This window comes from Nerophis ophidion, linkage group LG29 (genome assembly GCF_033978795.1).
Source record: "Nerophis ophidion isolate RoL-2023_Sa linkage group LG29, RoL_Noph_v1.0, whole genome shotgun sequence".
Classification (NCBI taxonomy): Eukaryota; Metazoa; Chordata; class Actinopteri; order Syngnathiformes; family Syngnathidae; genus Nerophis; species Nerophis ophidion.
The window spans coordinates 29,786,471-29,811,794 of NC_084639.1; the positions used below are offsets into that span (position 1 = coordinate 29,786,471).

General features: G+C 39.4%; 2 protein-coding genes across 2 annotated transcripts; both read right to left on the minus strand.

Moving 5' to 3' along the window:
* Window positions 1-3,489: 3,489 nt before the first annotated feature.
* On the minus strand, window positions 3,490-8,248 carry LOC133546075 (oocyte zinc finger protein XlCOF8.4-like). Its single transcript, XM_061891907.1, has 3 exons — window positions 8,180-8,248; window positions 6,396-6,462; window positions 3,490-4,668 (listed from the first exon to the last, which is right to left on the minus strand). Exons 1-3 carry the CDS (start codon window positions 8,246-8,248, stop codon window positions 3,686-3,688), a joined length of 1,119 nt encoding a protein of 372 aa, XP_061747891.1. The 3' UTR covers window positions 3,490-3,685.
* An 11,882-nt stretch (window positions 8,249-20,130) lies between these two features.
* On the minus strand, window positions 20,131-24,974 carry LOC133546210 (zinc finger protein 3 homolog). Its single transcript, XM_061892113.1, has 2 exons — window positions 24,719-24,974; window positions 20,131-20,879 (listed from the first exon to the last, which is right to left on the minus strand). The coding sequence occupies exon 2, from the start codon at window positions 20,827-20,829 to the stop codon at window positions 20,218-20,220; it is 612 nt and encodes a 203-aa protein (XP_061748097.1). The 5' UTR covers window positions 20,830-20,879; window positions 24,719-24,974; the 3' UTR covers window positions 20,131-20,217.
* Between the last annotated feature and the right edge of the window lie 350 nt (window positions 24,975-25,324).

Sequence of the window (25,324 nt, forward strand, 5' to 3'; positions counted from 1 at the left end):
AATCAAAACAACAAACTTGATGTCCATTTCATAAACATCAGATTACTGATTGTTGTTGGTAACGTCAACAAAACTTTGATAGCACAAAGGTTGGTGCATTGGCCTTTTTTTCTACAAGACGTGAGTTCCATTCTTGGCAACGTCAGTTCCCAATTGTGTTTATCAATGGAAAACAATACACTTATTAAAGTAAAGCTTTCTGTATTAATTATTTTTAAGCAGCTACCAGAAATCCATAGCTGGATAAGGGAGAGGTTTTGTAAAAAAAAACCACAAAAAAACGAATACTCTAAAAGCAAAAATAAAAATGAACTAAATCTCCTCTGTTCTGTACATCATTGTCCAAGTGACATTATATTGTCATCTTCCTCTTTATGCCATTTCCTCAAGGTAACAGAAAAACATGATACAACCTGCCTATCATGTGATTCTACCATGTTGGCAAAATACAAACACACAATATATTGACATATATAACACATAAAACATGGAATTAGAAGTGAACAGTACCCATCCCTACCAGCAAGTGTTGTTGTACTGGAAACTAATTTACAAACACAACTTCATCACACACAATACTCCACTATGGAATTGTTCTTATATTAAAATGAGAAACAAATCCATCTTTGTACAGCAATGGTTTGAAAAAGACATTTGGTCACTGATGCACTTATTGACTGATAAAAATATGTTAATATTTGAAGATTTCATTAAGTAGGACCTGCAAATAAACAAAATATTACAACATTTAAAAAGTCTTTCATTCAAAATATTCTAGTTACTGCATCTTTTTTAATTCTTTACTATTTCTTCTTCTTATTTTCTCTGGAACAAAAAAGTACTCATAACTTAAAAGTTTCCATTCTTTCTAAGGCAAAAGAGTTAATCACAGAAAAAAAAGATGGAATTGACCACTTAAAATAATATGTTGGATGTTGTTTTGCAATTGAAGACAATATTTGTTGGTTCTGTGACTGTGAAACACAATAAACAGTTTATTTTAAGAATGTATGCAAAGTAAATCTCTGTGGGATGATGTACAATATTGGCTTTTGTCTGACACTCCAAACTTTGACTGATATTGATGTTGTTTTGGGGATGTTGAAAAAGAAAAAAAAAAAACACATAAAAAATGTTTAAAACACAATACTGGATTTATTTGATGTATCCACAAATGTAAGTTTGTAAAAAAAAAAACATCCTTTCACTTGTATATTGCATAAAGGTCTGGGGACATACATATAAAACAATCACAACACAATCATCATAATACAGAGTAATAACGATAATGAATAAAATAGATTATAGAGAACCAACAAATGATTCATAAAGTCACACATTTTAAAATTGTATAAAAGACAACTGTTTAAATGATGTATAAAGTAAATAATAATATGCTTCCTGAAGTGGTCCAGAAGATGTTTCAGATGTGAACCAGTACATATGTATATCATATAAAGGTGATAATCTATGGGGTTATTAACAATTAGAAATAAAATATGTAATACTTCAATATTTCATATGAATCTGAAATTGCATGACGAAATCTATCTATATATGTATATATATATATATATATATATATATATATGTGTGTGTGTGTGCGTGTGTGTGTATGTGTGCGCGTGTGCGTGTGTACATACACACAAAATGTTTTTTCCATGTAAAATAAGTCTCGTACTGTTTACTCTCACCTTTTTACTCAAATTGTTCTTTCATTTTTTTTAAATAAAAGTACACATTATTGCATATTAAGGCATGTGCTAGACTTAAAATAGCACTAATATAAAATATCTAATCTATAAATGTAGAAGCACATTAAAAATATTGTTACTCAAACAACAATGTCACCAGAGGTGGGTAGTAACGCGTTACATTTACTCCGTTACATTTACTTGAGTAACTTTTGGGATAAATTGTACTTCTACGAGTAGTTTTTATGCAACATACTTTTACTTCAGTATATTTATAGAGAAGAAACGCTACTTTTACTCCGTTCCATTTATCTACATTAAGCTCGCTACTCGCTACTTTTTTTTATGGATCTATTAATGTTTATTTTGGTTAATGACAGAGCTTCAAAGTAGGAATTACACATGCCTGCGTTTCACCAATCACATGCAGTCACTGGTGAAGTTGGACCAATCAAACAGAGCCAGGCGGTCACATGACCGTCACACGTTAAACGTTTTGACAAAATTATTGGGGTGTTACCATTTAGTGGTCAATTGTACGGAATATGTACTGTACTGTGCAATCTACTAATAAAAGTTTCAATCAATCAATCAAAACTGTAAAGAAAAAAGACACTTTTTATTTCAACCGTACTTCCCGTCAAAAGCCTAAAGACTGATCGCACAGTTCCTGTCTTCACAATAAAAGCGCTGCTCCATTGCGCCTGCGTTAAAAAAATAAGAGTCTCCGAAAGCCAGCGCAAACAAGCTAGCAAGATAAGGAGATTGCCGCCAATGTATTTCTTGTCAAGTGTATAAAAACGAATATGGAAGCTGGACAAATAAGATGCCAAAAACCAACGACTTTCATGTGGTATTAGACAGGAAGGAGGAACTTTTTTTCTCCTCCATTTGAAAACGTGGACGTCTGATTCCAATCAATGCAAGTCATCAGAATCAGGTAATACACCAACTTATATTCTTGTCTTCATGAAAGATAGGAATCTATATGTTAAACATGCATGTATATTCATTAAAACACCTTCAACATGTCAACAAAAACGGCAAAATAAATAAATATAAATTATATACTGTATATATAAATGTGTATATATATACATATATACATATTACTTATATATATATATATAATATGTGTGTGTATGAATGTTATGTGTGTGTATGAATGTTATGTGTGTGTATAAATGTTATGTGTGTGTATGTATATGTATATATGAGGTAGATCACCTCGACTTGGTCATTTACTAAGTAATTGATAAACGTTGAAAAACTTATTGTGGTGTTACCATTTAGTGGTCAATTGTACGGAATATGTACTGTACTGTGCAATCTACTAATACAAGTTTCAATCAATCAATAAATCAATCAATCAATCAAATCAATGAATGCCTACTGAGGCTATGGTGCTGTTAAGTTATTGTGGCTCAATGTGCCATTTTTTAAATTTTATTTTAATGTACTATTATTTAATACATATTATTGTTTTAGTTGCTTAAGAGATATTCCTGGCTCTGAATTTGCTTATTGCTATTTTTATGTTTTTGTGCATTACTTGTTGCCGTAATCATTAAACAAACAGGTTACTCATCAGTTACTCAGTACTTGAGTAGTTTTTTCACAACATACTTTTTTACTTTTACTCAAGTAAATATTTGGGTGACTACTCCTTACTTTTACTTGAGTAATAAATCTTTAAAGTAACAGCACTCTTACTTGAGTACAATTTCTGGCTACTCTACCCACCTCTGAATGTCACACATGTTATATGTGCTGATGTTGTTAGAAAGTCAAAATGAAAGTCTGGACAGTTTATTTCAAATCCTGCAGTTTCATTTGCTGCTGCTGTTCTCACCAGCACACTTGTGTTTCTTACACTGCTACTTAGAAGACAATCTTTCACCACACACACTGCAACTCAACACTTTCTCTCCTGGGTGTCTTCTCATGTGTGCTACAAGGGTTGATTGTCAACAAAAGCTTCTGTTGCAGATTCAGCAGGAATGTGATTTTTCACCAGTGTGTGTTCTAGCGTGTTTTTTCAAACTCTGACTTTGTGTAAAACCTTTACCACAGATTGAACAAGGAAACGGTTTTTCACCAGTGTGTGTTCTCATGTGTACTTTCACATCTGTACTTTGTGTAAAACCTTTACCACATATTGAACAGGAAAAAGTTTTTTCTCCAGTGTGTGTTCGCATGTGTCTTTTCAAATGTTGACTTTCTGTAAAACCTTTACCGCAGATTGAACAGGAAAAAGGTTTTTCTCCAGTGTGTGTTCTCATGTGTCTTTTCAGATAAGAACGGTAACGAAATGTTTTCTCACAGAGAGAAGATGTGAAGTGAGTGTTGTCAGTGTGACATGTCTTATCATCTTTAGAGTCTTCATCATCAGTGTCAGGAGAGTGTGACGTTGTGTCCTCACTATCTGATAGTGGAGCTAAGAGCTTGTCTGCTTGTGATCCTCCACAGTGGTCTCCATCAGCTTCTGTTGTCATGTGTTGTGTTGAGCTGCTGCTTGGAGGCTCCCCCCCTCCCCTCTCCTCACTTTCACCTTTCACCTCATCATCTTCACTCTTCACAGGGACACCAGTCACTGGGAACTCCTCCAACCATTTAGGCTGACTGATGCCCTCTTCCTCCTCTTCCTCTCTAATGTGCGGTGGCTCTTGGTCCTCCTCTTCCTTTTTAATGTGAGGGGTCAGCAGGTTCTCTTGCTCCTTAAAGTGAGGGGTCAGTGGGTCCTCCTCTTCATTTTTGATGTGTAAGATCAGTGGGTCCTCCGCTTGCCCTTTAATGTGAAGGGTCAGTTTAACATTATGGGTGTGTGACATCTCGTCTTCCTCTTTAATGTGGGGGGGCTGTGGCTCCTCTCCTCCCTCTTTAATGTGTTGGGAATGTGGTACCTCTTCTTCCTCACGTATGTGGGGGGACCGTGGTTCCTCCTGCTCACGGGGTAGAGGTTCTTCTTCGACGTCTGCGGAACAGGAGAAAACAAACATTGTTTAGAAAAGTCCAGCTTTGCTCAAATCAAACCAAATCAATTTTACTTATAAAGCACATTTAATATTTACCACAAAGCGCTGTACAATAGACAGGTTAAAAGATAACACAAGGGAAACTAACAAACACAACACAACACAAACAGAGCACAATAAAAAATAAATAAAACATAGAAACAGGTTCACAGCAGGTGCATAATGGGATGCCATAGCAGGATGGAGATCACAGAATGTTAAAGGCCATGAAATAAAAGTGTGTTTTTAAGAGTGATTTAAAAACAGGAAGAGAGGAGGCCTGTCTAACACTCAAAGTTAAGTTGTTCCAGAGCTTGCGAGTAGCAGCGGCGAAAGCTCTGTCACCTCTAAGCTTCAGCCTTGTGTCAGGGACCGTCAACAGCAGCTGACGTTACTGCTCCCCCTGATCTTAGGGATCGGGGGGGGGGGGGGGGGTGGCAGCAAGGCCGAAGGAGGTCAGAGATATATGTTGGAGCGAGGTTGTTTAGACATTTGAAAACAAACAGTAGATAAGGGATTTTCCAGAATTATCCTAGTAAATGTCTTTAAAAACATCGGAATACGTCCCAATGCTATCGCGTTTTTTTTTTAACTTGTTTTTTTTTTCTAGTCCGTCGCTAGCAATATCCTTTCATCCTCGCTCAAATTAATGGGGAAATTGTCGTTTTCTCGGTCCGAATAACTGTTTTTGTTGGAGGCTCCCATTAAAATCGATGTGAATATGTGAGGAGCCCCCACACTTGTGACGTCATCGTCTGAGACTTCCGGTAAAGGCAAGGCTTTTTCAGGAAGTACCAAAAGTGGCGAAATTTATCGTCGATTTTCTCTACTAAATCCTTTCAGCAAAAATATGGCAATATCGCGAAATGATCAAGTATGACACATAGAATGGACCTGCTATTACCGTTTCAATAAGAAAAGCTCATTTCAGTAGGGCTTTAAACAGGCAAGGTGGGAGGGCATCTGCAGGAGAACCAGAGGGCTTCAAATGACTAACCGTGTCTTTTAGAAAGGAAAAGGACACCGGCTCAAACTGATGGAAAATAGAAGAGAAGTGCAGAGGAAAAGAAAGGTCATAGGAAGGCTGAGATAAACTGGCTCTAGTTGACACAATTTTGTCAGTGAAAAAGTGGAGGCAACTTTCACAGAATTCAGAAGAAGCATCAAAACCAACAGATTTGGGAGCATCAATGACAATTTTAAAAGCCTACTGAAATGAGATGTTCTTATTTAAACGGGGATAGCAGGTCCTTTCTATTCGTCATACTTGATCATTTCACGATATTGCCATATTTTTGCTGAAAGGATTTTTTAGAGAACATCCACGATAAAGTTCGCCACTTTTAGTACTTCCTGAAAAAGCCTCGCCTTTACAGGAAGTCGCAGACGATGACGTCACATATTGATGGCTCCTCATGTATTCACATTGATATTAATCGGAGCCTCCCACAAAAACAGTTATTCGGACCGAGAAAACAACAATTTCCCCATTAATTTGAGCGAGGATGAAAGATTTGTGTTTGAGGATATTGATAGCGACGGACTAGAAAAAAAAACGAGTTAAAAAAAAAAAATGCGATAGCATTGGGACATATTCCGATGTTTTTAAACAAATTTACGAGGATAATTCTGGGAAATCCCTTATCTTTCTATTGTGTTGCTAGTGTTTTAGTGAGTTTAATATTACCTGACAGTCGGAGGGGTGTGTCCACAGCCGGGTGTTGACGGCAGTGTCTTAGGGGAGTCGACGGCAGCTTTATGGACGGCACAAGCTCAGCTTTTATCCGGTAAGAACTGACTTTTTAACCACAATTTTCTCACCGAAACCTGCTGGTTGACATTTGGTCTGGATTCATGTACGCTTGAATGCACTGTGATCCATACTAAATTTTCACCTCCGGGAATTTTAAACAAGGAATCACCGTGTGTTTGTGTGGCTAAAGGCTAAAGCTTCCCAACTCCATCTTTCTACTGTGACTTCTCCAATATTGATTGAACAAATTGGAAAAGATTCAGCAACACAGATCTCCAAAATACTGTCTAATTATGCCGTTAAAGCAGACGACTTTTAGCTGTGTGTGTGTGCAGCACTCATATTTCCTAACAGCCTGTGACGTCAAGCATACACGTCATCATTACGCAGCGTTTTCAAGAAAAAACACCCGGGAAATTTTAAATTGTAATTTAATAAACTAAAGCGGCCGTCTTGGCATGTGTTGCAATGTTTATATTTCATCATTGATATATAAACTATCAGACTGCGTGGTGGGTAGTAGTGGCTTTCAGTAGGCCTTTAAATGGTCTTGAACAGAGATCTGGGGTTGTTACAGTTAGAAGATATAATCTGAGATGGATATAGTATATTCATCACTGCTTTTACAGTCATCTGAAAGGAAAGCAGGCTTTCATTAAAAATGGCAAAGGCCACACGCAGCCTGTCTTTTTTAAATTATCTCTCTGCTATCCTACACCTACACCTGGCAGCACGAGTGACGTCATTCAACCATTAGAGCGCCGATACTTGAAAGGCACGATTGTCTCCAGTGTTCGTAAACAAATAGAGTTGAACCCAGAAACCAACTCTTCAGTATTCAGACATAAAGAGGCTGCAGAATTATCATCACGAAGAGTCGAAAAAATGGAGGAGAACAGAGCAGGAGACGAAGAATTAACCCTGCGAGAGCACAATTTAGCCGGACACTGAGTGGGAATATCAAACAGGATCGGCATATGATCAAAGAACACAGCGTCGCAAATGTCCAAATTAAAAACACACAAGCCATACGAGAGCACTAAATGTAGTGTATGCCAGTGTTCATATGTGGAACCACACACAGACTGTACAAAGTTAAATAAATCAATTAAATTCAGGAAGCTCCTGGAAAGCGACTTGTCTGGGTCCAGGTGTGAATATTAAAATCACCAGCAATAAGGACAAGATTATATTTGGGCAGGATTTCAGCCAAAATTTCAGAAAAGTCAGTTATAAAGTCTTTGTGGTACTTGGGTGGTCGATGGACGACGGCACACAGGACGACATCAGAAAGACCCAGTTCAAACATGCACAGTTCCAAGCTTGAAAAGGAGGATTGCAGGCGTATCAGACGACCTTTAAATTCATTTTTAAAAACCACTGCTAATCCTCCTCCTTTTCGACCAGACGACCGCGGAGAATAAACGTAGGAACACTCTGGAAGCAGAAGTTCATTAAGAGGGGCGGACTCACCGGCTCTCAGCCATGTTTCCGTCACACAGAATTGGTCAAGTCTGCGGGAAGTTCAGGATAATCGTTTTGTTTGTCAAAGATTTTGCGTTCACAAGACTGAACCTGGCAGGGGCCACCACGTCCAAGGCCGCAGCTATTCCAGGTGGGGCCCGACAGGCAGCCCGCAGGTGGCGGGAATCCACCCCGCGCCTCCGGGGGCGGGGACAGCAGGAGCAACGGCGGCAAGCCTCATCCTCCAAACCAACGATATAGGAACAAGCCAGGAACCGATGGGATCCAGCGAGCGTGCAGGAGAAGACCGGATACCGCACCATTCCTCCTTCGGGAAGCCATTGGAAGCCGGGCCAGGAGTGCCCTAAATTTCACCAGCTGGCCGCCACGTTTACCACGGCGCCGGAGACACTGCCGCTGGGGGAGAGGAACCAGGGGGCGGGAAAGGAAGGCAGGAATCCATGCAGGTGAAAAAGCTGACTGGGACGGTGAGAAGAGTCAGCTGTGATCCGACCCACACGCCTCCTGGTCCTGGAGGGATGGGAGCTTGCAGCCAATCACCTTCTCAGCAGCACATACGATGCGCTGCAGTCGATGCTTGTCCTGGACTGTGGCGCCGGGGAACCACACAGTGATGGAGGAGGTGAGGATGGACTCGATGATGGCTGAATAAAACTGCACCAGCATCTTGGTCGGCACCTTAAGTTACCTCAGCTGCCGCAGGAAGTACATCCTTTGCTGGGCCTTCTTCGTCATACACAAGCAGTGAGCTGACAGAGACGAAAATAGACGCAAACAACACAAAAACGAACAGAGCTGACAGCGAGACACAGCAGGCCAAAGCACATACTAGCGCCATCTTTGAAATACCTAAAACTCATTATTATATCAACGATCAGAGACAGAAACTCTTCATTTAACATAATGTCCTTGTTTGATGCTTCAAAACAGCTCAATTAACACAGAAAAAGGAAAAGTGAAATAACAGACGGACAGGGCTTTGCTGTTTGTAACACACACACACACACAGCAAAATGCGCTAATGTTAAAAGCTAATTAGCCTTCACCTCAAGCCAGGACTGCGAGCGAGCTGAGCTGCTGTTTGTTTCTAGAACGTCAACGGGCTCATAGTGATGTTACTAGTACAAACCCTGTTTCCATATGAGTTGGGAAATTGTGTTAGATGTAAATATAAACGGAATACAATGATTTGCAAATCCTTTTCAACCCATATTCAATTGAATGCACTACAAAGACAAGATATTTGATGTTCAAAGTCATAAACTTTATTTTTTTTACAAATAATAATTAACTTAGAATATCATGGCTGCAACACGTGCCAAAGTAGTTGGGAAAGGGCATGTTCACCACTGTGTTACATCACCTTTTCTTTTAACAACACTCAATAAACATTTGGGAACTGAGGAAACTAATTTTTGAAGCTTTGAAAGTGGATCATTTTTTACCATTCTTGTTTTATGGAGAGCTTCAGTCGTTCAACAGTCCGGGGTCTCCACTGTCGTATTTTAGGCTTCATAATGCGCCACACATTTTCCATGGGAGACAGGTCTGGACTGCAGGCAGGCTAGGAAAGTACCCGCACTCTTTTTTTACGAAGCCACACTGTTGTAACACTTGTCTTGCTGAAATAAGCAGGAGCGTCCTTGATAACGTTGCTTGGATGACAATATATGGTGCTCCAAAACCTGTATGGACCTTTCAGCATTAATGGTGCCTTCACAGATGTGTAAGTTACCTATGCCTTGGGCACTAATACACACCCATACTATCACAGATGCTGGCTTTTCAACTTTGCGCCTACAACAATCCGAATGGTTATTTTCCTCTTTGCTCTGGAGGACACCACGTCCTCTGTTTCCAAATATGATTTGAAATGTAGTTACCGACAGTGGTTTTATGAAGTATTCCTGAGCCCATGTGGTGATATCCTTTACACACTGATGTCGCTTTTTGATGCAGTAACGCCTGAGGGGTCAAAAGTCCGTAATATCATCGCTTACGTGCAGTGATTTCTCCAGATTCTCTAAACTTTTTGATGATTTTACGGACCGTAGATGGCAAAATCCCTAAATTCATTGCAATAGGTCGTTGAGAAATGTTGTTCTAAAACTGTTCGACAATATGCATACAAATTGGTGACCCTCAGCCCATTGTTGTTTGTGAATTACTTAGCATTTCATGGAAGCTGCTTTTATACCCAACCATGGCACTGAACTGTTCCCAATTAGCCTGCACACCTGTGGGATGTTCCACATAAGTGTTTGATGAGCATTCCTCAACTTTATCAGTATTTATTGCCACCGTTCCCAACTTCTTTGCTTCTTTGTCACATGTTGCTGGCATCAAATTCTAAAGTTAATGATTTGCGAAAAAAAAAAAAAAAAAGGTTTATCAGTTTGAACATCAAATATGTTGTCTTTGTAGCATATTCAACTGAATATGGCTTGAAAATGATTTGCAAATCATTGTATTCCGTTTATATTTACATCTAACACAATTTCCCAACTCATATGGAAACGGGGTTTGTAGTTGACTGGGAGGTGTTTACTATAATTTGGGGAGAGTCCGCTGGCTGATGCTTACCTGCTAAACACCTACCTGCTCATGACACACACTGCTGATTGGCTGTTACTGCTCTGTCTGTAACCAATCAGATGGTTGTGTGGGTGGGACAATGCTGGGTGCTGTGTAGAGTACTGATGGAAACAGGCAGAACGAAGCGGCGCAGCTTGTTAAGACTTTAGATTAATATGTTCGTGTGGAAACTCGTTCGGTACACATCCGAACCGAACCGAAACCCCCATACCGAAACGGTTCAATACAAATACACGTATACACAAATACATCCCCAATCTTCACTACTAAACCTTTGAAATATGCTGACATATGTGCTGTTAAAGGTAAATAAACAGTAGCCATATTGAATGTTTGCCTTCATTTGACCACGTGAGGTAAGGAGGACGGCCTCTAGGTCACATGGTTACACCCCAGCAATTACACTGTTGATGATTGAAGAGCATTCATTTTTAAATGGTGGTGTTAAAAAGCAAACATATCTTCATCTTTAGTGATAAATGTGGCCCCCGGATGAACATGTGTCACAAACATTGTATTAGATGATATGTGGATGTTGTGCTTACTTGGACTGTGATGAAGCTGTGAGGACTCAGGTGGTTTGTCTTCATGCTCTTCAGTCTTCACAGAGACAACAGTCAGTGGAAACTTGCTGACATCAGCCTCCTCCTGCCCTACAGGAAAATCTCCCCTCTCTTCCGCTTTAAAATAGGGGGGCTGTGGATACTCCTTGTCCCCTTTAAAATGTGAGGGCTGTGGATACTCTAAAGTGAAACTGTCCCCCTGCAGATGAGGGAGACATTCTTCTTGGTGTTCAATCAGCTGATGGATGTCTACAGGACACAAACAAATCACATTTTAACTCCTACATGCTATGAAATAATGTGCTGTGGCTATTGAAAATGTTATTAATCAAGTGTTCCACTGGGAACGTTTTCGATTAATCGAGTAACTGGATAAAACATAGTGTTGCTTGGTTAAAAACAAATTTAAGCAACTATAAGACACTTCACTTAATAATGAACGGTCAATTAGTCTGAGATGGTATGAGATCAAGATGTCATCTTTAGATCAGGCTTGGTTTTTCCACAATCACTGCCACGTTAAAAAGTTAAAGTACCAATGATTGTCACACACACACTAGGTGTGGGGAGATTATTCTCTGCATTTGGCCCATTACCCTTGATCAACCCTTGGGAGGTGAAGTGAGCAGTGAGCAGCAGCGGTGGCCGCGCCCAGGAATCTGTTTTATGGGGATTTAACCCCCAATTCCAAACCCAATTCCAAACCTTGATGCTGAGTCCCAAGCAGGAAAGTAATGGGTCCAATTTTTATAGTCTTTGGTATGACTCAGTTGGGGTTTGAAATCACAACCTACCCATCTCAGGGCAGACACTCTAACCACTAGAACACTGAGTAGGTGGATGTAGTAGGTGTTGTAGTAGGTTAATGGCTGCACCAATATGAAGGAAATAATAGCTTTGACACACATATATAACTTGTCAAACCTGCCAGCTAGCAGGCTAGGTTAACAGCATCAGTAACCATGGTAACTGACTCTGACTTTGTCTTACCTTTCTTATTTTTCGAGGTAAAACTCTTAAGCTTTCCATACTCAGGACTTTGCACTTAACCAGCTCTCTGGAATATTCCCCCGGTGACTGTGTGAGTTTTGTGTAAACATGTTGATACACATTGCTACAAACATCAACCTCTCATAAATATTGTGTGTCTGAAACTGTCTCGTTTTTATGAACAACATAAAACAATTAGTGCATCATCCTCACATAACAATTCATCTTCCTACAGACAATCTATTTAGGAATAGTGTTAATGATGAATTATAAAGTTAGTAAAGATGTGAGAGTAAGAAGTAAACAAACCTGTTCTGTGTAACACAACTTAATGTTTTTCATGTTGTCGCTCCTTCTCCTCTTTTGTTGGACAAAGTTCCTCCTCGTACTCTGCTGTGGTTCTTTGGCACATTTTCACACAATCACAACACTTTACACTCACACTTGATCTCTACTTAGTGATGTGTTTTGATCACTTCCGCCTCTCTTTGTTAGCAGCTAACAAGCTAAGCTAACTAGCAGGCTAAGCTAGCTCGAGAAGCATCAAAGTGCGCTCAGACTAATATAACCGGATGCAAACAGTTATTAACGATGTTTACTCTATTTACAAGAGTCTAATAAAGGACATATATGTGTACATGGAGGCACAGATTAAGAACACTGAACTGTGACGACTGCAATAACGTCTTCACCGTCAGACGCCATCTTGCTTTGTCCTCGCCGTGTTTGGTTCGCGCGCAGTGTTGTCAGATCTCGCGAGAGAAACAAGTAACCAGCTCTTTTCCAAATCTCGCGAGAGGAATAAGTACAACCAGCTTTCCACCCCCGGTTTACTTCTTGTGAAAATAAAAGTAAACTTGTCCATTTCAAATCAACCAAAAAAAAACAAAAAACAAAACCTATTTCCATAAAAATATTTAAATATTTGAAAATGTTTTGAAACAACAGTAGCATCAGGAAAGAAAAACAAGAAACAAAATAAATATTACACTCATGGTATTCTTTTTGTCTTTGATGGTAATCGTTTTTATAATGTATTTTAGAATGTGGGAGGTTTTCATGTCCTTTTCAAATTTCCTTTGTCGTTATTTATATTATATCTATCTATATACCTATATATCGATATATATATATATATATATATATATATATATATATATATATATATATATGTATATATATATATATATATATATATATATATATATATATATATATATATATATATATATATATACATATATATATATATATATATATATATATATATATATATATATTAGGACTGGGCAACAATTTAAAATTTTAATCAAAGTTAATCGCACTATTTCTCCGATTAATCGCGATTAACTGCATTGTATACGCAAAGCCCAATAATGAATTCAAAGGTTGTGTGTAGTGCACCTTTATTGGAATATTCTCTCACATGAACAAAAGCACCAAACATTTGTTGTGCAAACACAATTTAAATCAGTCCTTGTTAAACAGTAGCAGTTAAATAGCATATTTTATGAAAATCAACTCAAAAAATTTAAATACAAACATTTAAGCTAATTGCCACTGCCAGGGTATTAAAGTTTTCCTGTTTGTTATGGAAAATAAATATAATCTACATACAAATCTCTGAGCCACAATCATAACATCTGAACAGGCAATTTCTGAGGTAACAGCAGAAACATTTTTTTTAGCAGGGATCTTATGTTTAAAAAACCTATATTATAGGTAGTGGGCTCTTTTAGGGAATGTTTGATCAAATTATCCGTAGTAGCAATATTAATAATGTTGTGTTTATTCTGCGTAGTGCACTTAAAATAATTATGACCATATCTAGGAATTGATATGATGGGAATTTTCCGATTGTTTGCTTGGTGCTTTGATAAACTGAACGCATCATATACATGGTACTATATTGTGATGTTATGAGCCAGGGAAAAAAAATAACTACCCTACCCAGCATGCAACAGGAGTGACGAGCATGCGCGGTAGCCCGGTATAGGTTGTGTCGCCATGACGGCATCTTGTATGTTGTGATATGCACGCTCTGAAAGCAAACGTTAAGAACTCAGCCATCAGTCCTGGTCTGCATTATTCATAAATAGACAGACAACACATATACTCCGCTGCTTCACAGGCCGCTGGATGTAGCCGGCAAAGTATTCCCATGCTAGCTACCCGGTCTAGTGAGCACGCCTCATTCAGTCCAAAACGGCCCGATCTATCCACATCCAGAATTGTCTGGCGGTCGTAAGTGATCCCGGAGTGACCACGCTGTAAGCCAGCCAGGAAATTTGCAGAATTGTCCGGTATTTTTGCCAAATGTTCCATCTTTACCAAGAGCCCATCGACGCCGAAGTACATCCGGGAGATGCCATCTTGTTAAGAAAAGGCGTTAACAAAATAAAAGCATGTAAACAACATACGCAAATGTGAGATAAAATAATTGTCGGTGTTAATAGATTGATGAGTTAACGCATAATTAACCCATTAATTTGCCCACCCCTAATATATATATATATATATATATATATATATATATATAGTTTTTTTATATAAATAGTTGGCAGCAGAGGCTCCATGTATTACCTGAAGAAACATTTGACTTCTGACCTTTCCACATTATTTCTCTCATCTTTACTGCTGAAGTTCAGCTCACTGAGGATGTAAGCTCTGTTTTTTGTATTTTAATTATCTTTAATTATTCATAAACAGGCTAAAAACAAACCATTATTATGACTACTTCCTCATTTGTTTCACCCTCTACTAATTAAAACTATTCCAGCATGAAAACATTCAGGATGTTAATTCAAACAATATTACACATCCCCAAACGTACCATTTTATTATTGTATTAATATCATACGATATTACATTGAATATTCACATGTTAATGAAAATGTTTATTTCCACTCAGGGATTAATAAAGTATTTCTGATTCTGATTCTGATAATTACATCACTCTCATAAAGCCTTCAAAGCTGAATATGTTTTTACCATAGCTCAGCTTCACAATGTTGGAATATTGACTGCTGATATTAATATTCTTCTATTGTTTACAATATTACACTTTACTCTCTTTCTTTGCTCAAATGAACAGGATGAAAGTGTCTTTAATTGTCACTACTATCTATATATAATTATGTATATAATAATCTTCCATTCTTCACCTTCATTACCGCTTGATTTAACTCTCATCTTATTTTATCCAGAGAGAACTTGACCATAAAAAGATGGCTTAACATCAATAAACTGTCACTAAACTTCAATAATCCAATCAATCCACTTTATTTATATAGCACATTTAAACAACAATAACGTTTCCAAAGTGCTGCACAGCCATGTTAAAAACAATATTATGCTCCACCAATGACTGAATAAAACAAAAATAAATACAAATAAAACCAATAAAAACAATACAAAAACAAATATAATTAAAAACTATTTTAAAGGGTAAAATCAATTAAAACTGTAAAATAAAAATCAAAGTGTATAAAAAACACAGAGGACAACAGAGGACAGAGGACCACACAACTCACATAGTGTTAAAAGCCAAAGAATAAAAGTGGGATTTAAGACGAGACTTAAAACACTCCACTGTGGAAGCAGTTTGAACATGGAGGGGCGGAGTGTTCCAGAGCTTAGGGCCGACCACAGAGAGGGCCCTGTCTCCCCTGGTCTTAAGTCTGGTCTTGGGCACCACGAGCTGAAGCTGGCTCTCGGACCTCAGAGCGCGCGCAGGAATGTAAATTTGGATGAGGTCCGAGATATATTGAGGTGCCAGTCCATGTAAAGATTTAAAAACAAACAGCAATGTTTTAAAATCAATTCTAAAATGAACAGGGAGCCAGTGCAAACTCTGAAGAATTGGGGTTATATGCTGGCGTTTCCTGGCCCCTGTTAAAAGTCCTGCTGCCGCGTTCTGGACTAACTGCAACCGGGAGAGAGCTTTTTGGCTAATGCCAGCATAAAGTGCATTGCAGTAGTCCAGGCCACTTCAAATAAAAGCATGCACCACTTGTTCAAGAAGGTTAAAAGATAAAAACGGTTTAACCTTTACTAAAAGACGAAGGTGATAAAAACACGATTTTAAAACGCCATTGACTTGTGTGTGAGGTTTAAAATGGCTGTCTATAGTGACGCCAAGGCTGGTGACTTTGGGACGCACATCATTTTGCAATGGTCCCAAGTCAGTGAGGGCCGCACCAAAAACTAAAATTTCCGTTTTTCCCTCATTCATTATTAAAAAATTCTGGGCTAACCAAGCCTTGACGTGGCATAGACAGTTAAGGAGGGGTGTCAGGGGGCCGTGGCCTTTTGAAATCGTCATATAAATTTGGCAGTCATCTGCATAAAAGTGATAAAACACTCCATGTTTCTTAAAAATATCTCCAAGAGGAAGGAGATAAAGAGCGAACAGGATGGGGCCTAAAATAGATCCTTGGGGGACACCACAGTAAAGCGGGGCAGAAGAGGAGGTGGCGTCCCCCAGCCTGACAGAGAAGGACCTCTCAGACAGGTAAGATCTGAACCACTGTGACGCAGTCCCCCTGACACCCACACAGTCTCTCAGGCGCTCTAAAAGAATTGTGTGGTCGACTGTGTCAAAGGCAGCTGTAAGATCTAAAAGCACTAAAATGGCAGAGTTGCCAGAATCAGACATTAAAAGCAAGTCATTAAAAACCTTTAAAAGTGCAGATTCAGTACTGTGCAAAGCTTTGTATCCAGACTGAAATGGATCTAAAGTGCTATTTTCATCTAAAAAAGGCTGCAGTTGTGCAGAACACATTTCTACAAAATCTTTGACACAAAAGGTAATTTGGAAATGGGCCGATAATTTGACAAACTTGTCGAATCAAGACCTGTTTTTTTAATCAAAGGCTCAACAACAGCTCTTTCACAAAAGGAGGGGACACAGCCAGAAATCAAGCTGCTGTTGATGATGTTCCTAACAGACACATCAATAGTGTCCCAGATTTCTTTAAAAAAGCGAGGGGGGACTGGGTCTGTGGAACATAACGAGGGTTTTAGCTTGCCGACTATTCCTGTAAGTTCAGGCATGGACACAGGCTCAAAGTGACAGAACACAGTCGAGCACTGAGTGGCCACATTAAAACTTAATGGAAAACGAGAAAGATTTGCCAGAATAGAAGCAACCTTATCATTAAAAAAGGAGAGAAATTTTTCACAAGTTTCACTTGTCATCTCCAGTGAAGTGGCTGGATTCGGTTTAAGAACATTACTGATGTTATTAAAAAGAACACATGGCTTACTGATGCTACTTAAAATTAAGTCTGACAAATATTTTGTTTTCTCAGCTTTAACCACACTTTGATAATTTCAACAGTTTTCTTTTAAAATTTGATAGGAGACTTCCAATTGATCCCCTTTCCACTTGTTTCCACTTAAAACTAAATATACCATATTTGGAGATTGTAAAAATGTAAAACACAAATTATGATGGATAATATTGAAATGAAAGGAATAAAGGTCATCACATTTTTAGGAGTTAATATAGATGATGAAGTAAGCTGGACACTACATGTAAGTCATATAAAGAAAACATTAAAAAATGGAGTGCAATACGAAATAGAATAAAATACATACTTATGAATATTAACTATAATTATTGTACCCAACTTTAGTTGAGTCATACATTGTTTATTGCATAAAGGTCTGGGGACATACATATAAAACAATCACACATCAATATTCATATTACACAAGAAAGTAAAAAGGACAATTAATAGAATGGATTATAGAGACCCAACAAATAATTCATAAAGTCGCACATTTTAAAAGTAAATGATTTTGTATAAAAAAACAATCGTTCAAATGATAGATAGATAGATAGATAGATAGATAGAGAGATAGATAGATAGATAGATAGATAGATAGATGGATAGATAGATAGATAGATAGATAGATAGATAGATAGATAGATAGATAGATAGATAGATAGATAGATAGTACTTTATTGATTCCTTCAGGAGAGTTCCTTCAGGAAAATTAAAAATTCCAGCAGCAGTGTACAGAGTTGAGATCAATTAAAAAAAAAAAGAAAGTAAAAAGTAAATAATGGGGGTTTAAAAGGAAACAAAATAGAGAAATATTACAAAAAGAATAAAAACAATGGGAATAAAAATATAACAGTAAAATAAGAATATAACAAGACAAAGTAGGCAGTAGTGACCATGTTATGAAAATGTATTGCACTGTTAATGTTTTGCATCCCCTGTCATCCTAGTACCCCCCGCCCCCCGCCCCAGCGAGGAGTTGTACAGTCTAATGGCGTGTGGGACAAAGGAGTTCTTGAGTCTATTAGTCCTGCACTTGGGATGAAGCAGTCTAGAACTGAACAGGCTCCTCTGGCTACTGATAACACTATGCAGAGGGTGACTGGCATCATCCAGGATGCTCACTAGTTTGTCCACAGTCCTCTTCTCTGCCACCCTCACCAGTGAGTCCAGTTTCATTCCGATCGTAGAACCGGCCCGCCTGATCAGTTTCTCAAGCCTGGAGCTGTCCTTCTTAGATGTACTGCCCCCCCAGCACACTACCATGTAGAACAGAACACTGGCAACCACAGACTGGTAGTACATCCACAGGAGTTTTCTACAGATGTTGAAGGAGTGCAGTCTCCTGAGGAAGTACAGCCTGCTCTGTCCTTTCTTGTACTGGTGGTCCGTGTTAACAGTCCAGTCCAGCTTATTGTCCACCCAAACCCCGAGGTACTTGAATGAGTCCACGGTCTGTACCTCAACTCCCTCGATCACAATAGGTTGTGACCGTGGACTCGACCTCCCAAAGTCAATGACCTCCCAAAGTCAATGACGGATTGAGCTGCAAGACGTTCGTGTGGCACCAGACAACAAAGTCCCTCACCAGGTTCCCAAACTCCTCCTCTCTGCCGTCCCTGATGCACCCGACGATGGCTGTGTCATCCGCGTACTTCTGGATGTGACACAGCTCTGAGTTGTAGCAGAAGTCAGCGGTGTACAGGGTGAAGAGAAGAGGGGCCAGCACCGTTCCCTGCACCAATGATGTATAAAGTAAATGATAATATGCTTCCAGAAGTGGTCCAGAAGATGTTTCAGATGTGAACCAGTAAATATGAACTAAGAGGGATTTATGTGTACTCAAAAGCAAAGGTATGAACACATGTAAAACAAATATGTACATCATATAAAAGAGTTCATCTATGGAATCATCTACAATTAGAAAAAAAAAATGCAACTCTTCATTATTACAAAAAACATATGAAACACTATTATGAATAAGTATAAAAGTAAATTATGGATATCTACACTTAAAATGTTTACTGTAAGTAACATATTTTATATACTATTTATTCTCACCTTTTCAGTCAAAAATCTGTTCATTTCAAAGTACACAAATGTGTATATTAACTCATGTACTTGACTGAAATAAAAGCACTAATTTGAAGTGTCTAATCTATAAATGTTAGAAACACATTAACATTATTGTACACACACAACAATGATGTCACACATGTTATATGTGCTGATGTTGTTAGAAAAGTGAAAGTTCAAGTCTGGACAGTTTATTTCAAATCCTGCAGTTTCATTTGCTGCTGCTGTTCTCACCAGCACACTTGTGTTTCTTACACTGGTACTTAGAAGACAATCTTTCACCACACACACTGCAACTCAACACTTTCTCTCCTGGGTGTCTTCTCATGTGTACTGTGAAAGATTGTCGGTGACGAAAGCTTTTGTTGCATCTTGAACAGGAGTATGGTTTTTCACCAGAGTGTGTTCTCACGTGTGTTTTTAAAAGGGGCCTTAGAGTAAAATTTTTACCACAGATTGAACCCGGAAATGGTTTTTCACCAGTGTGTGTTCTCATGTGTGCTTTTAAGGTTTGATTTGTTACAAAACTTTTACCACATTCTGAGCAGGAAAAAGTTTTTTCTCTAGTGTGTATTCTCATGTGTACTTTTAACCTTTGATTTATTACAAAACTTTTGCCACATTCTGAGCAGGAAAAAGGTTTTTCACCAGTATGTATTCTCATGTGTGTTTTCAAATTGTGCCAATGCGTAAAATCTTTACTGCAGATTGAACATGAAAAAGGTTTTTCTCCAGTGTGTGTTCTCATGTGTCTTTTCAAATTTTGTCTTTTAGTAAAATCTTTACTACAGATAAAACATGAAAAGGTTTTTCTCCAGTGTGTGTTCTCATGTGTCTTTTCAGACGACTTTGGTATTTAAAAGTTTTGTGAGAGTGAGAAGATGTGAAGTGAGTGTTGTCAGTGTGACATGTCTTATCATCTTTAGAGTCTTCATCATCAGTGTCAGGAGAGTGTGACGTTGTGTCCTCACTATCTGATAGTGGAGCTAAGAGCTTGTCTGCTTGTGATCCTCCACAGTGGTCTCCATCAGCTTCTGTTGTCATGTGTTGTGTTGAGCTGCTGCTTGGAGGCTCCCCCCCTCCCCTCTCCTCACTTTCACCTTTCACCTCATCATCTTCACTCTTCACAGGGACACCAGTCACTGGCATCTTGGTGACATCAACCTCCTCCAGTCCTTCAAGATGCTCTCTCTGCTGACTGATGCTGTGCTCTTCCTCTTCCTCTTGAATGTGAGGGGTCAGTGGGTCCTCCATCTCCTCTTTAAATCGGGGTGTCAGTGGGTCCTCCTCTTCCTTTTTAAAATGGGGCATCAGTAGGTATTTCTCTTCCTTCTTAATGTGGGAGGGCTGTGGCTCCTCCGTCCGCATCCTGAAGCTGCACTTCTGTTGCTCAGGGTGAAGATGTTCTTCACAGACGTCTGCAAGACAAACACAGCATCTCTGCTCAGTCACACAATGCATTCAGTACTTTTACATGCACTTAGGAAAAACAAGTTATCGTATGAAGTGTCTTGAAACCTCAGTGACGCACAAACACGCTGCTCTTTACAACATTATTTACAGGAATAGAAAAACAAACCAGGACGACAGGACTTTCTACTATGGATAGACGATATGGTTTAAAATGTATTTTGCGATACATTATTTCATATAGAATTAGTAATAAAACCATTTTAAAACAGGCTACATGTCAGGTTCAAACACTGATGACATCAATTAAACAAGACAAGATGCAAAGAATCAAACAGAGACATAATTCAATTTGGATTCAATTGAGGAGAAACGTGTCGACCTCTAACTTTTTACAGTGTCACCCACGCTCTGGCGAAAGATTGTACTCCCCCTTCTTTATTTTACTTTCTTCGACCACATGACCACAGCTACTTCGAGAAGGAAGTGTGTCGTAAACAGCGTTGCCTTTGGTTACGGAACAGTTCAAAAGAAAAGGTCGTAAATGAGTTCAAAAAGAGGTTCGTAAAACAGTTCAAAAAGACGTTCGTAAAACAGTTGAAAAAGGAGGTTCAAAATGAGGTCCCCTGGAGGGGACACTGGTTCTGCTTCCTCTTTGCTTTTGTAGTACTTGGGTCAGACAATATCTTTATGTTTGATTATAATACATGAAAGAAAACAGGAACACCTTCATCTTGCTTTCCCCAACACAGTGGAGTTTTACGAGCCTTACTCTTGGTAGGTTTCAAAGACAGCTTTTGCTTCTCACCAGTCACTCAATGCAACACAAAGTTTTTGTGATAACTTAGAAACAATTATTCTGACACTACACAGGCTCCTAATTTAGTTGCTGAAATATGCAGTCAAATATTACATAATTTCCAGTATTATTTTGTCAAATAAATAAACCAGATATTAATAGTAAATAAACAAGTACATTAATAATAATTGTTTCGACAAAATAATACAATTAGAAAAGACACAATATGTTACTGCATATGTCAACTGCCAAATTAGGAGCTTTTGTAACCCGCTTTGAATTTTTTCTATCATCAATCATATATCAAATGATGTATCGTGACATATATTGTTATTAAGATATAGATTTGAGGTCATATCACTCATACCAAACATTGGTTTGCCGAGTCATTTTGTTTGGCCCACCAAATATATTTATTTTTTTATAATCTTCAGATGTGTGTGTATTAAGGGTGTAACGGTACGTGTATTTGTATTGAACCGTTTCGGTACGGGGGTTCTGGTTCGGAGGTGTATCGAACAAGTTTCCACACGGACATATTAAGTAGCGCACCACACGTTGTGTCAACAATGCACACTGAGGCACAACACACAGCATGCTAACAACGACCGGGCTACTACAAAGTGTAAAAGCCAGAGCTGGAAGACCCTCCTGCATCGTTAAGATCTCCCGTTTGGGAACACTTCAGCTACGCAGTGCGATACAACAATGGGTAACATGGCTTCAACGAAGAGAAAGACGAACAAACACAGCTCCCACTGCATTCAAGCAGTTTCTACTCTGCGACTCAGGCAGGGCTAAAGCAATAACAAATGCTGTTGGTGTTTTTACAGCAGCAGATTTAAGACCATAGTGCATTAAAAACTCGATTTTGACCCACTTCTGTGGTGGAAGAACAATGAGCCCATATATCCTCTTACTGCCAAGTTAGCCAGGCACTACCTCACCATACCTGCTACCTCCGTGCCCAGCGAAAGGGTATTTTTCACAGCTGGGGATATTGTAACTGCAAGCAGGTCTGCTCTTTCTGCAGACAAGGTGGATAAACTGATTTTTCTGGCAGAAAACATGAAAATTGATTGAAAGTCATCAGGGTTAAAGGCTGGAGGGTGGGAAAAAGAAAAGTTAATATGAGGCTGAGTTGACTTGAAATTGTTTAATGCTGCACTTTTTGTATGTAGAAGAAAAGTTTTGTCATTTTATTTAATCTGAGCAACAACTTGAAGCAGTTTAATGTTGCACTTTATATGTGAGAATGTTGCACTTTATATGTAGAAAGGTGTCATGACGCGGAGTCGAACCCGCGTTACCTCAGCGGCTTGAGCTGCGTGTGCCTCTGCTGACAGTGAGCCAAGAGGCGCCTCTGCTGACAGCGCACCAAGAAGCGCCCTCGCTCGTGCTGAGGGCACCACGCCCACGCAGCAACGAGCCTACACGCTATCAATAATCAACACACCTGGGCTTGATGAGAGGGAGCAGCATAAAGACCAGCAGACCCGAGGACCCTTTGCCAGAACGTAGCTAACCTTCCAGTAAGCATCACGTCTGACATTCCCTGTTTTCCCAGTGAATTTCTTGCCCTTGTTTTGCTCTATCTCTCTGTTTTCCCCTGGTTCATGTCCTTTTGTATTTCCTCAGTGACTACGCTATCCTTCCTTATTTGTGCCTTGTCACTCAACTCGCATCCGGATTCCTGACTGCTCTCCTCGATCCACGACCTCCCTGCTCGGACCCAAACCACGCTGCCCTGCTCTTGCCCATGACCTCCTGCCTGTCCACGACCTGCCTCTTCGCCTTGCCCTCTTGGATTACGACCAAAGATACAACCAACATTTACAGACAACAACCCTTGGTAACATTTACATATTTAATATTACACATAGTGAAGTGAAGTGAATTTTCTCTAGTGACTCAAAGCGCTTAACATAGTGAAACCCAATATTTAAGTTACAGTTAAACCAGTGTGGGTGGCACTGGGAGCAGGTGGGTACTCATTCACTTTGAGTAGCATACACACGCCACGCATTCATCAAAGGTTTTAAATGAACCTTGTAAACCGCAGTCCTGCCCTGGTTGTTGCCTCCTTCCCTTCTCTGGTACACAACAAAAGGTTTGGTTAAGAAACCAATTCTGAGTCTTATCTTATTTAGTTTTTATTGTGTGTGTGTATATATATATATATATATATATATATATATATATATATAAATAAATGATAAATGGGTTGTACTTGTATAGCGCTTTTCTACCTTCAAGGTACTCAAAGCGCTTTGACACTACTTCCACATTTACCCATTCACACACACATTCACACACTGATGGAGGAAGCTGCCATGCAAGGCGCCAACCAGCACCCATCAGGAGCAAGGGTGAAGTGTCTTGCTCAGGACACAACGGACGTGACGAGGTTGGTACTAGGTGGGAATTGAACCAGGGACGCTCGGGTTGCGCACAGCCACTCTCCCCACTGCGCCACGCCGTCCCTATATATATATATATATATATATTTATATATATATATATATATATATATATCTCTGCCTAGAGTCGGGACCCAGGGTGGTCTGTGCAACGGTTGGGGGCATCTCTGCGTTGCTGACCTGTCCCTGCTCGGGATGGTCTCCGGCTGGCCCCACTATGGATTGGACTCTCACTATTATGTTAGAAACTGGCTGGCCTGGGAACGCTTTGGGATCCCCCGGGAAGAGCTGTACGAAGCGGCTGGGGAAAAGAAAGGCTGGGCCTCTCTTCTTAGGCTGCTGCCCCCGCAATCCGACCTCAGATAAGCAGAAGAAGATGGACGGATGGTTGGATGGATGGAAGGATGTGTAACACAACTTGATGTTTCTTGAAAACAGCGTCCAGTAGTTGATGTTGTCGCTCCTTCTCCTCTCTTGTTGGACAAAGTTCCTCCTTGTACTCTGCTATCATTTTTTTTTCTAACATCACACATTTTTCTTCAACAGCAGCAGTTAGTCGCTGATTCAGCAACACTCACATCATTTGTAATGTAGACATGTTCACACAATAAAAACACTTTACACTTACATTGGATCTCTGCTTTGATGTGTCGATCACTTCCGCCTCTCTTTGTTAGCAGCTAACAAGCTAAGCTAACCAGCAGGCTAGGCTAGCACGTCAAAGTGCACTCAGACTAATGTATCCGCATACAAACAATTAATAAGGACGTTTACTCTGTTAAACGACACACATGTGCACATGTACGTTGTAATTAAGACCTAGAAACCATAATAACCAATACAACGTCTTGTTTTGTTCTACCTCCTGTGTGACGTCATCGAGGTGTTCTCAACCGCAGAACAAATGTTGGCCAAATACGTGTTTCACTGGGACAATAGTGAGTGGTACACACTTCCTTCAAACACGTGTTTCACTGGGACAATAGTGAGTGGTGCACACTTCCTTCAAACACGTGTTTCACTGGGACAATAGTGAGTGGTGCACACTTCCTTCAAACACGTGTTTCACTGGGACAATAGTGAGTGGTGCACACTTCCTTCAAACACGTGTTTCACTGGGACAATAGTGAGTGGTGCACACTTCCTTCAAACACGTGTTTCACTGGGACAATAGTGAGTGGTGCACACTTCCTTCAAACACGTGTTTCACTGGGACAATAGTGAGTGGTGCACA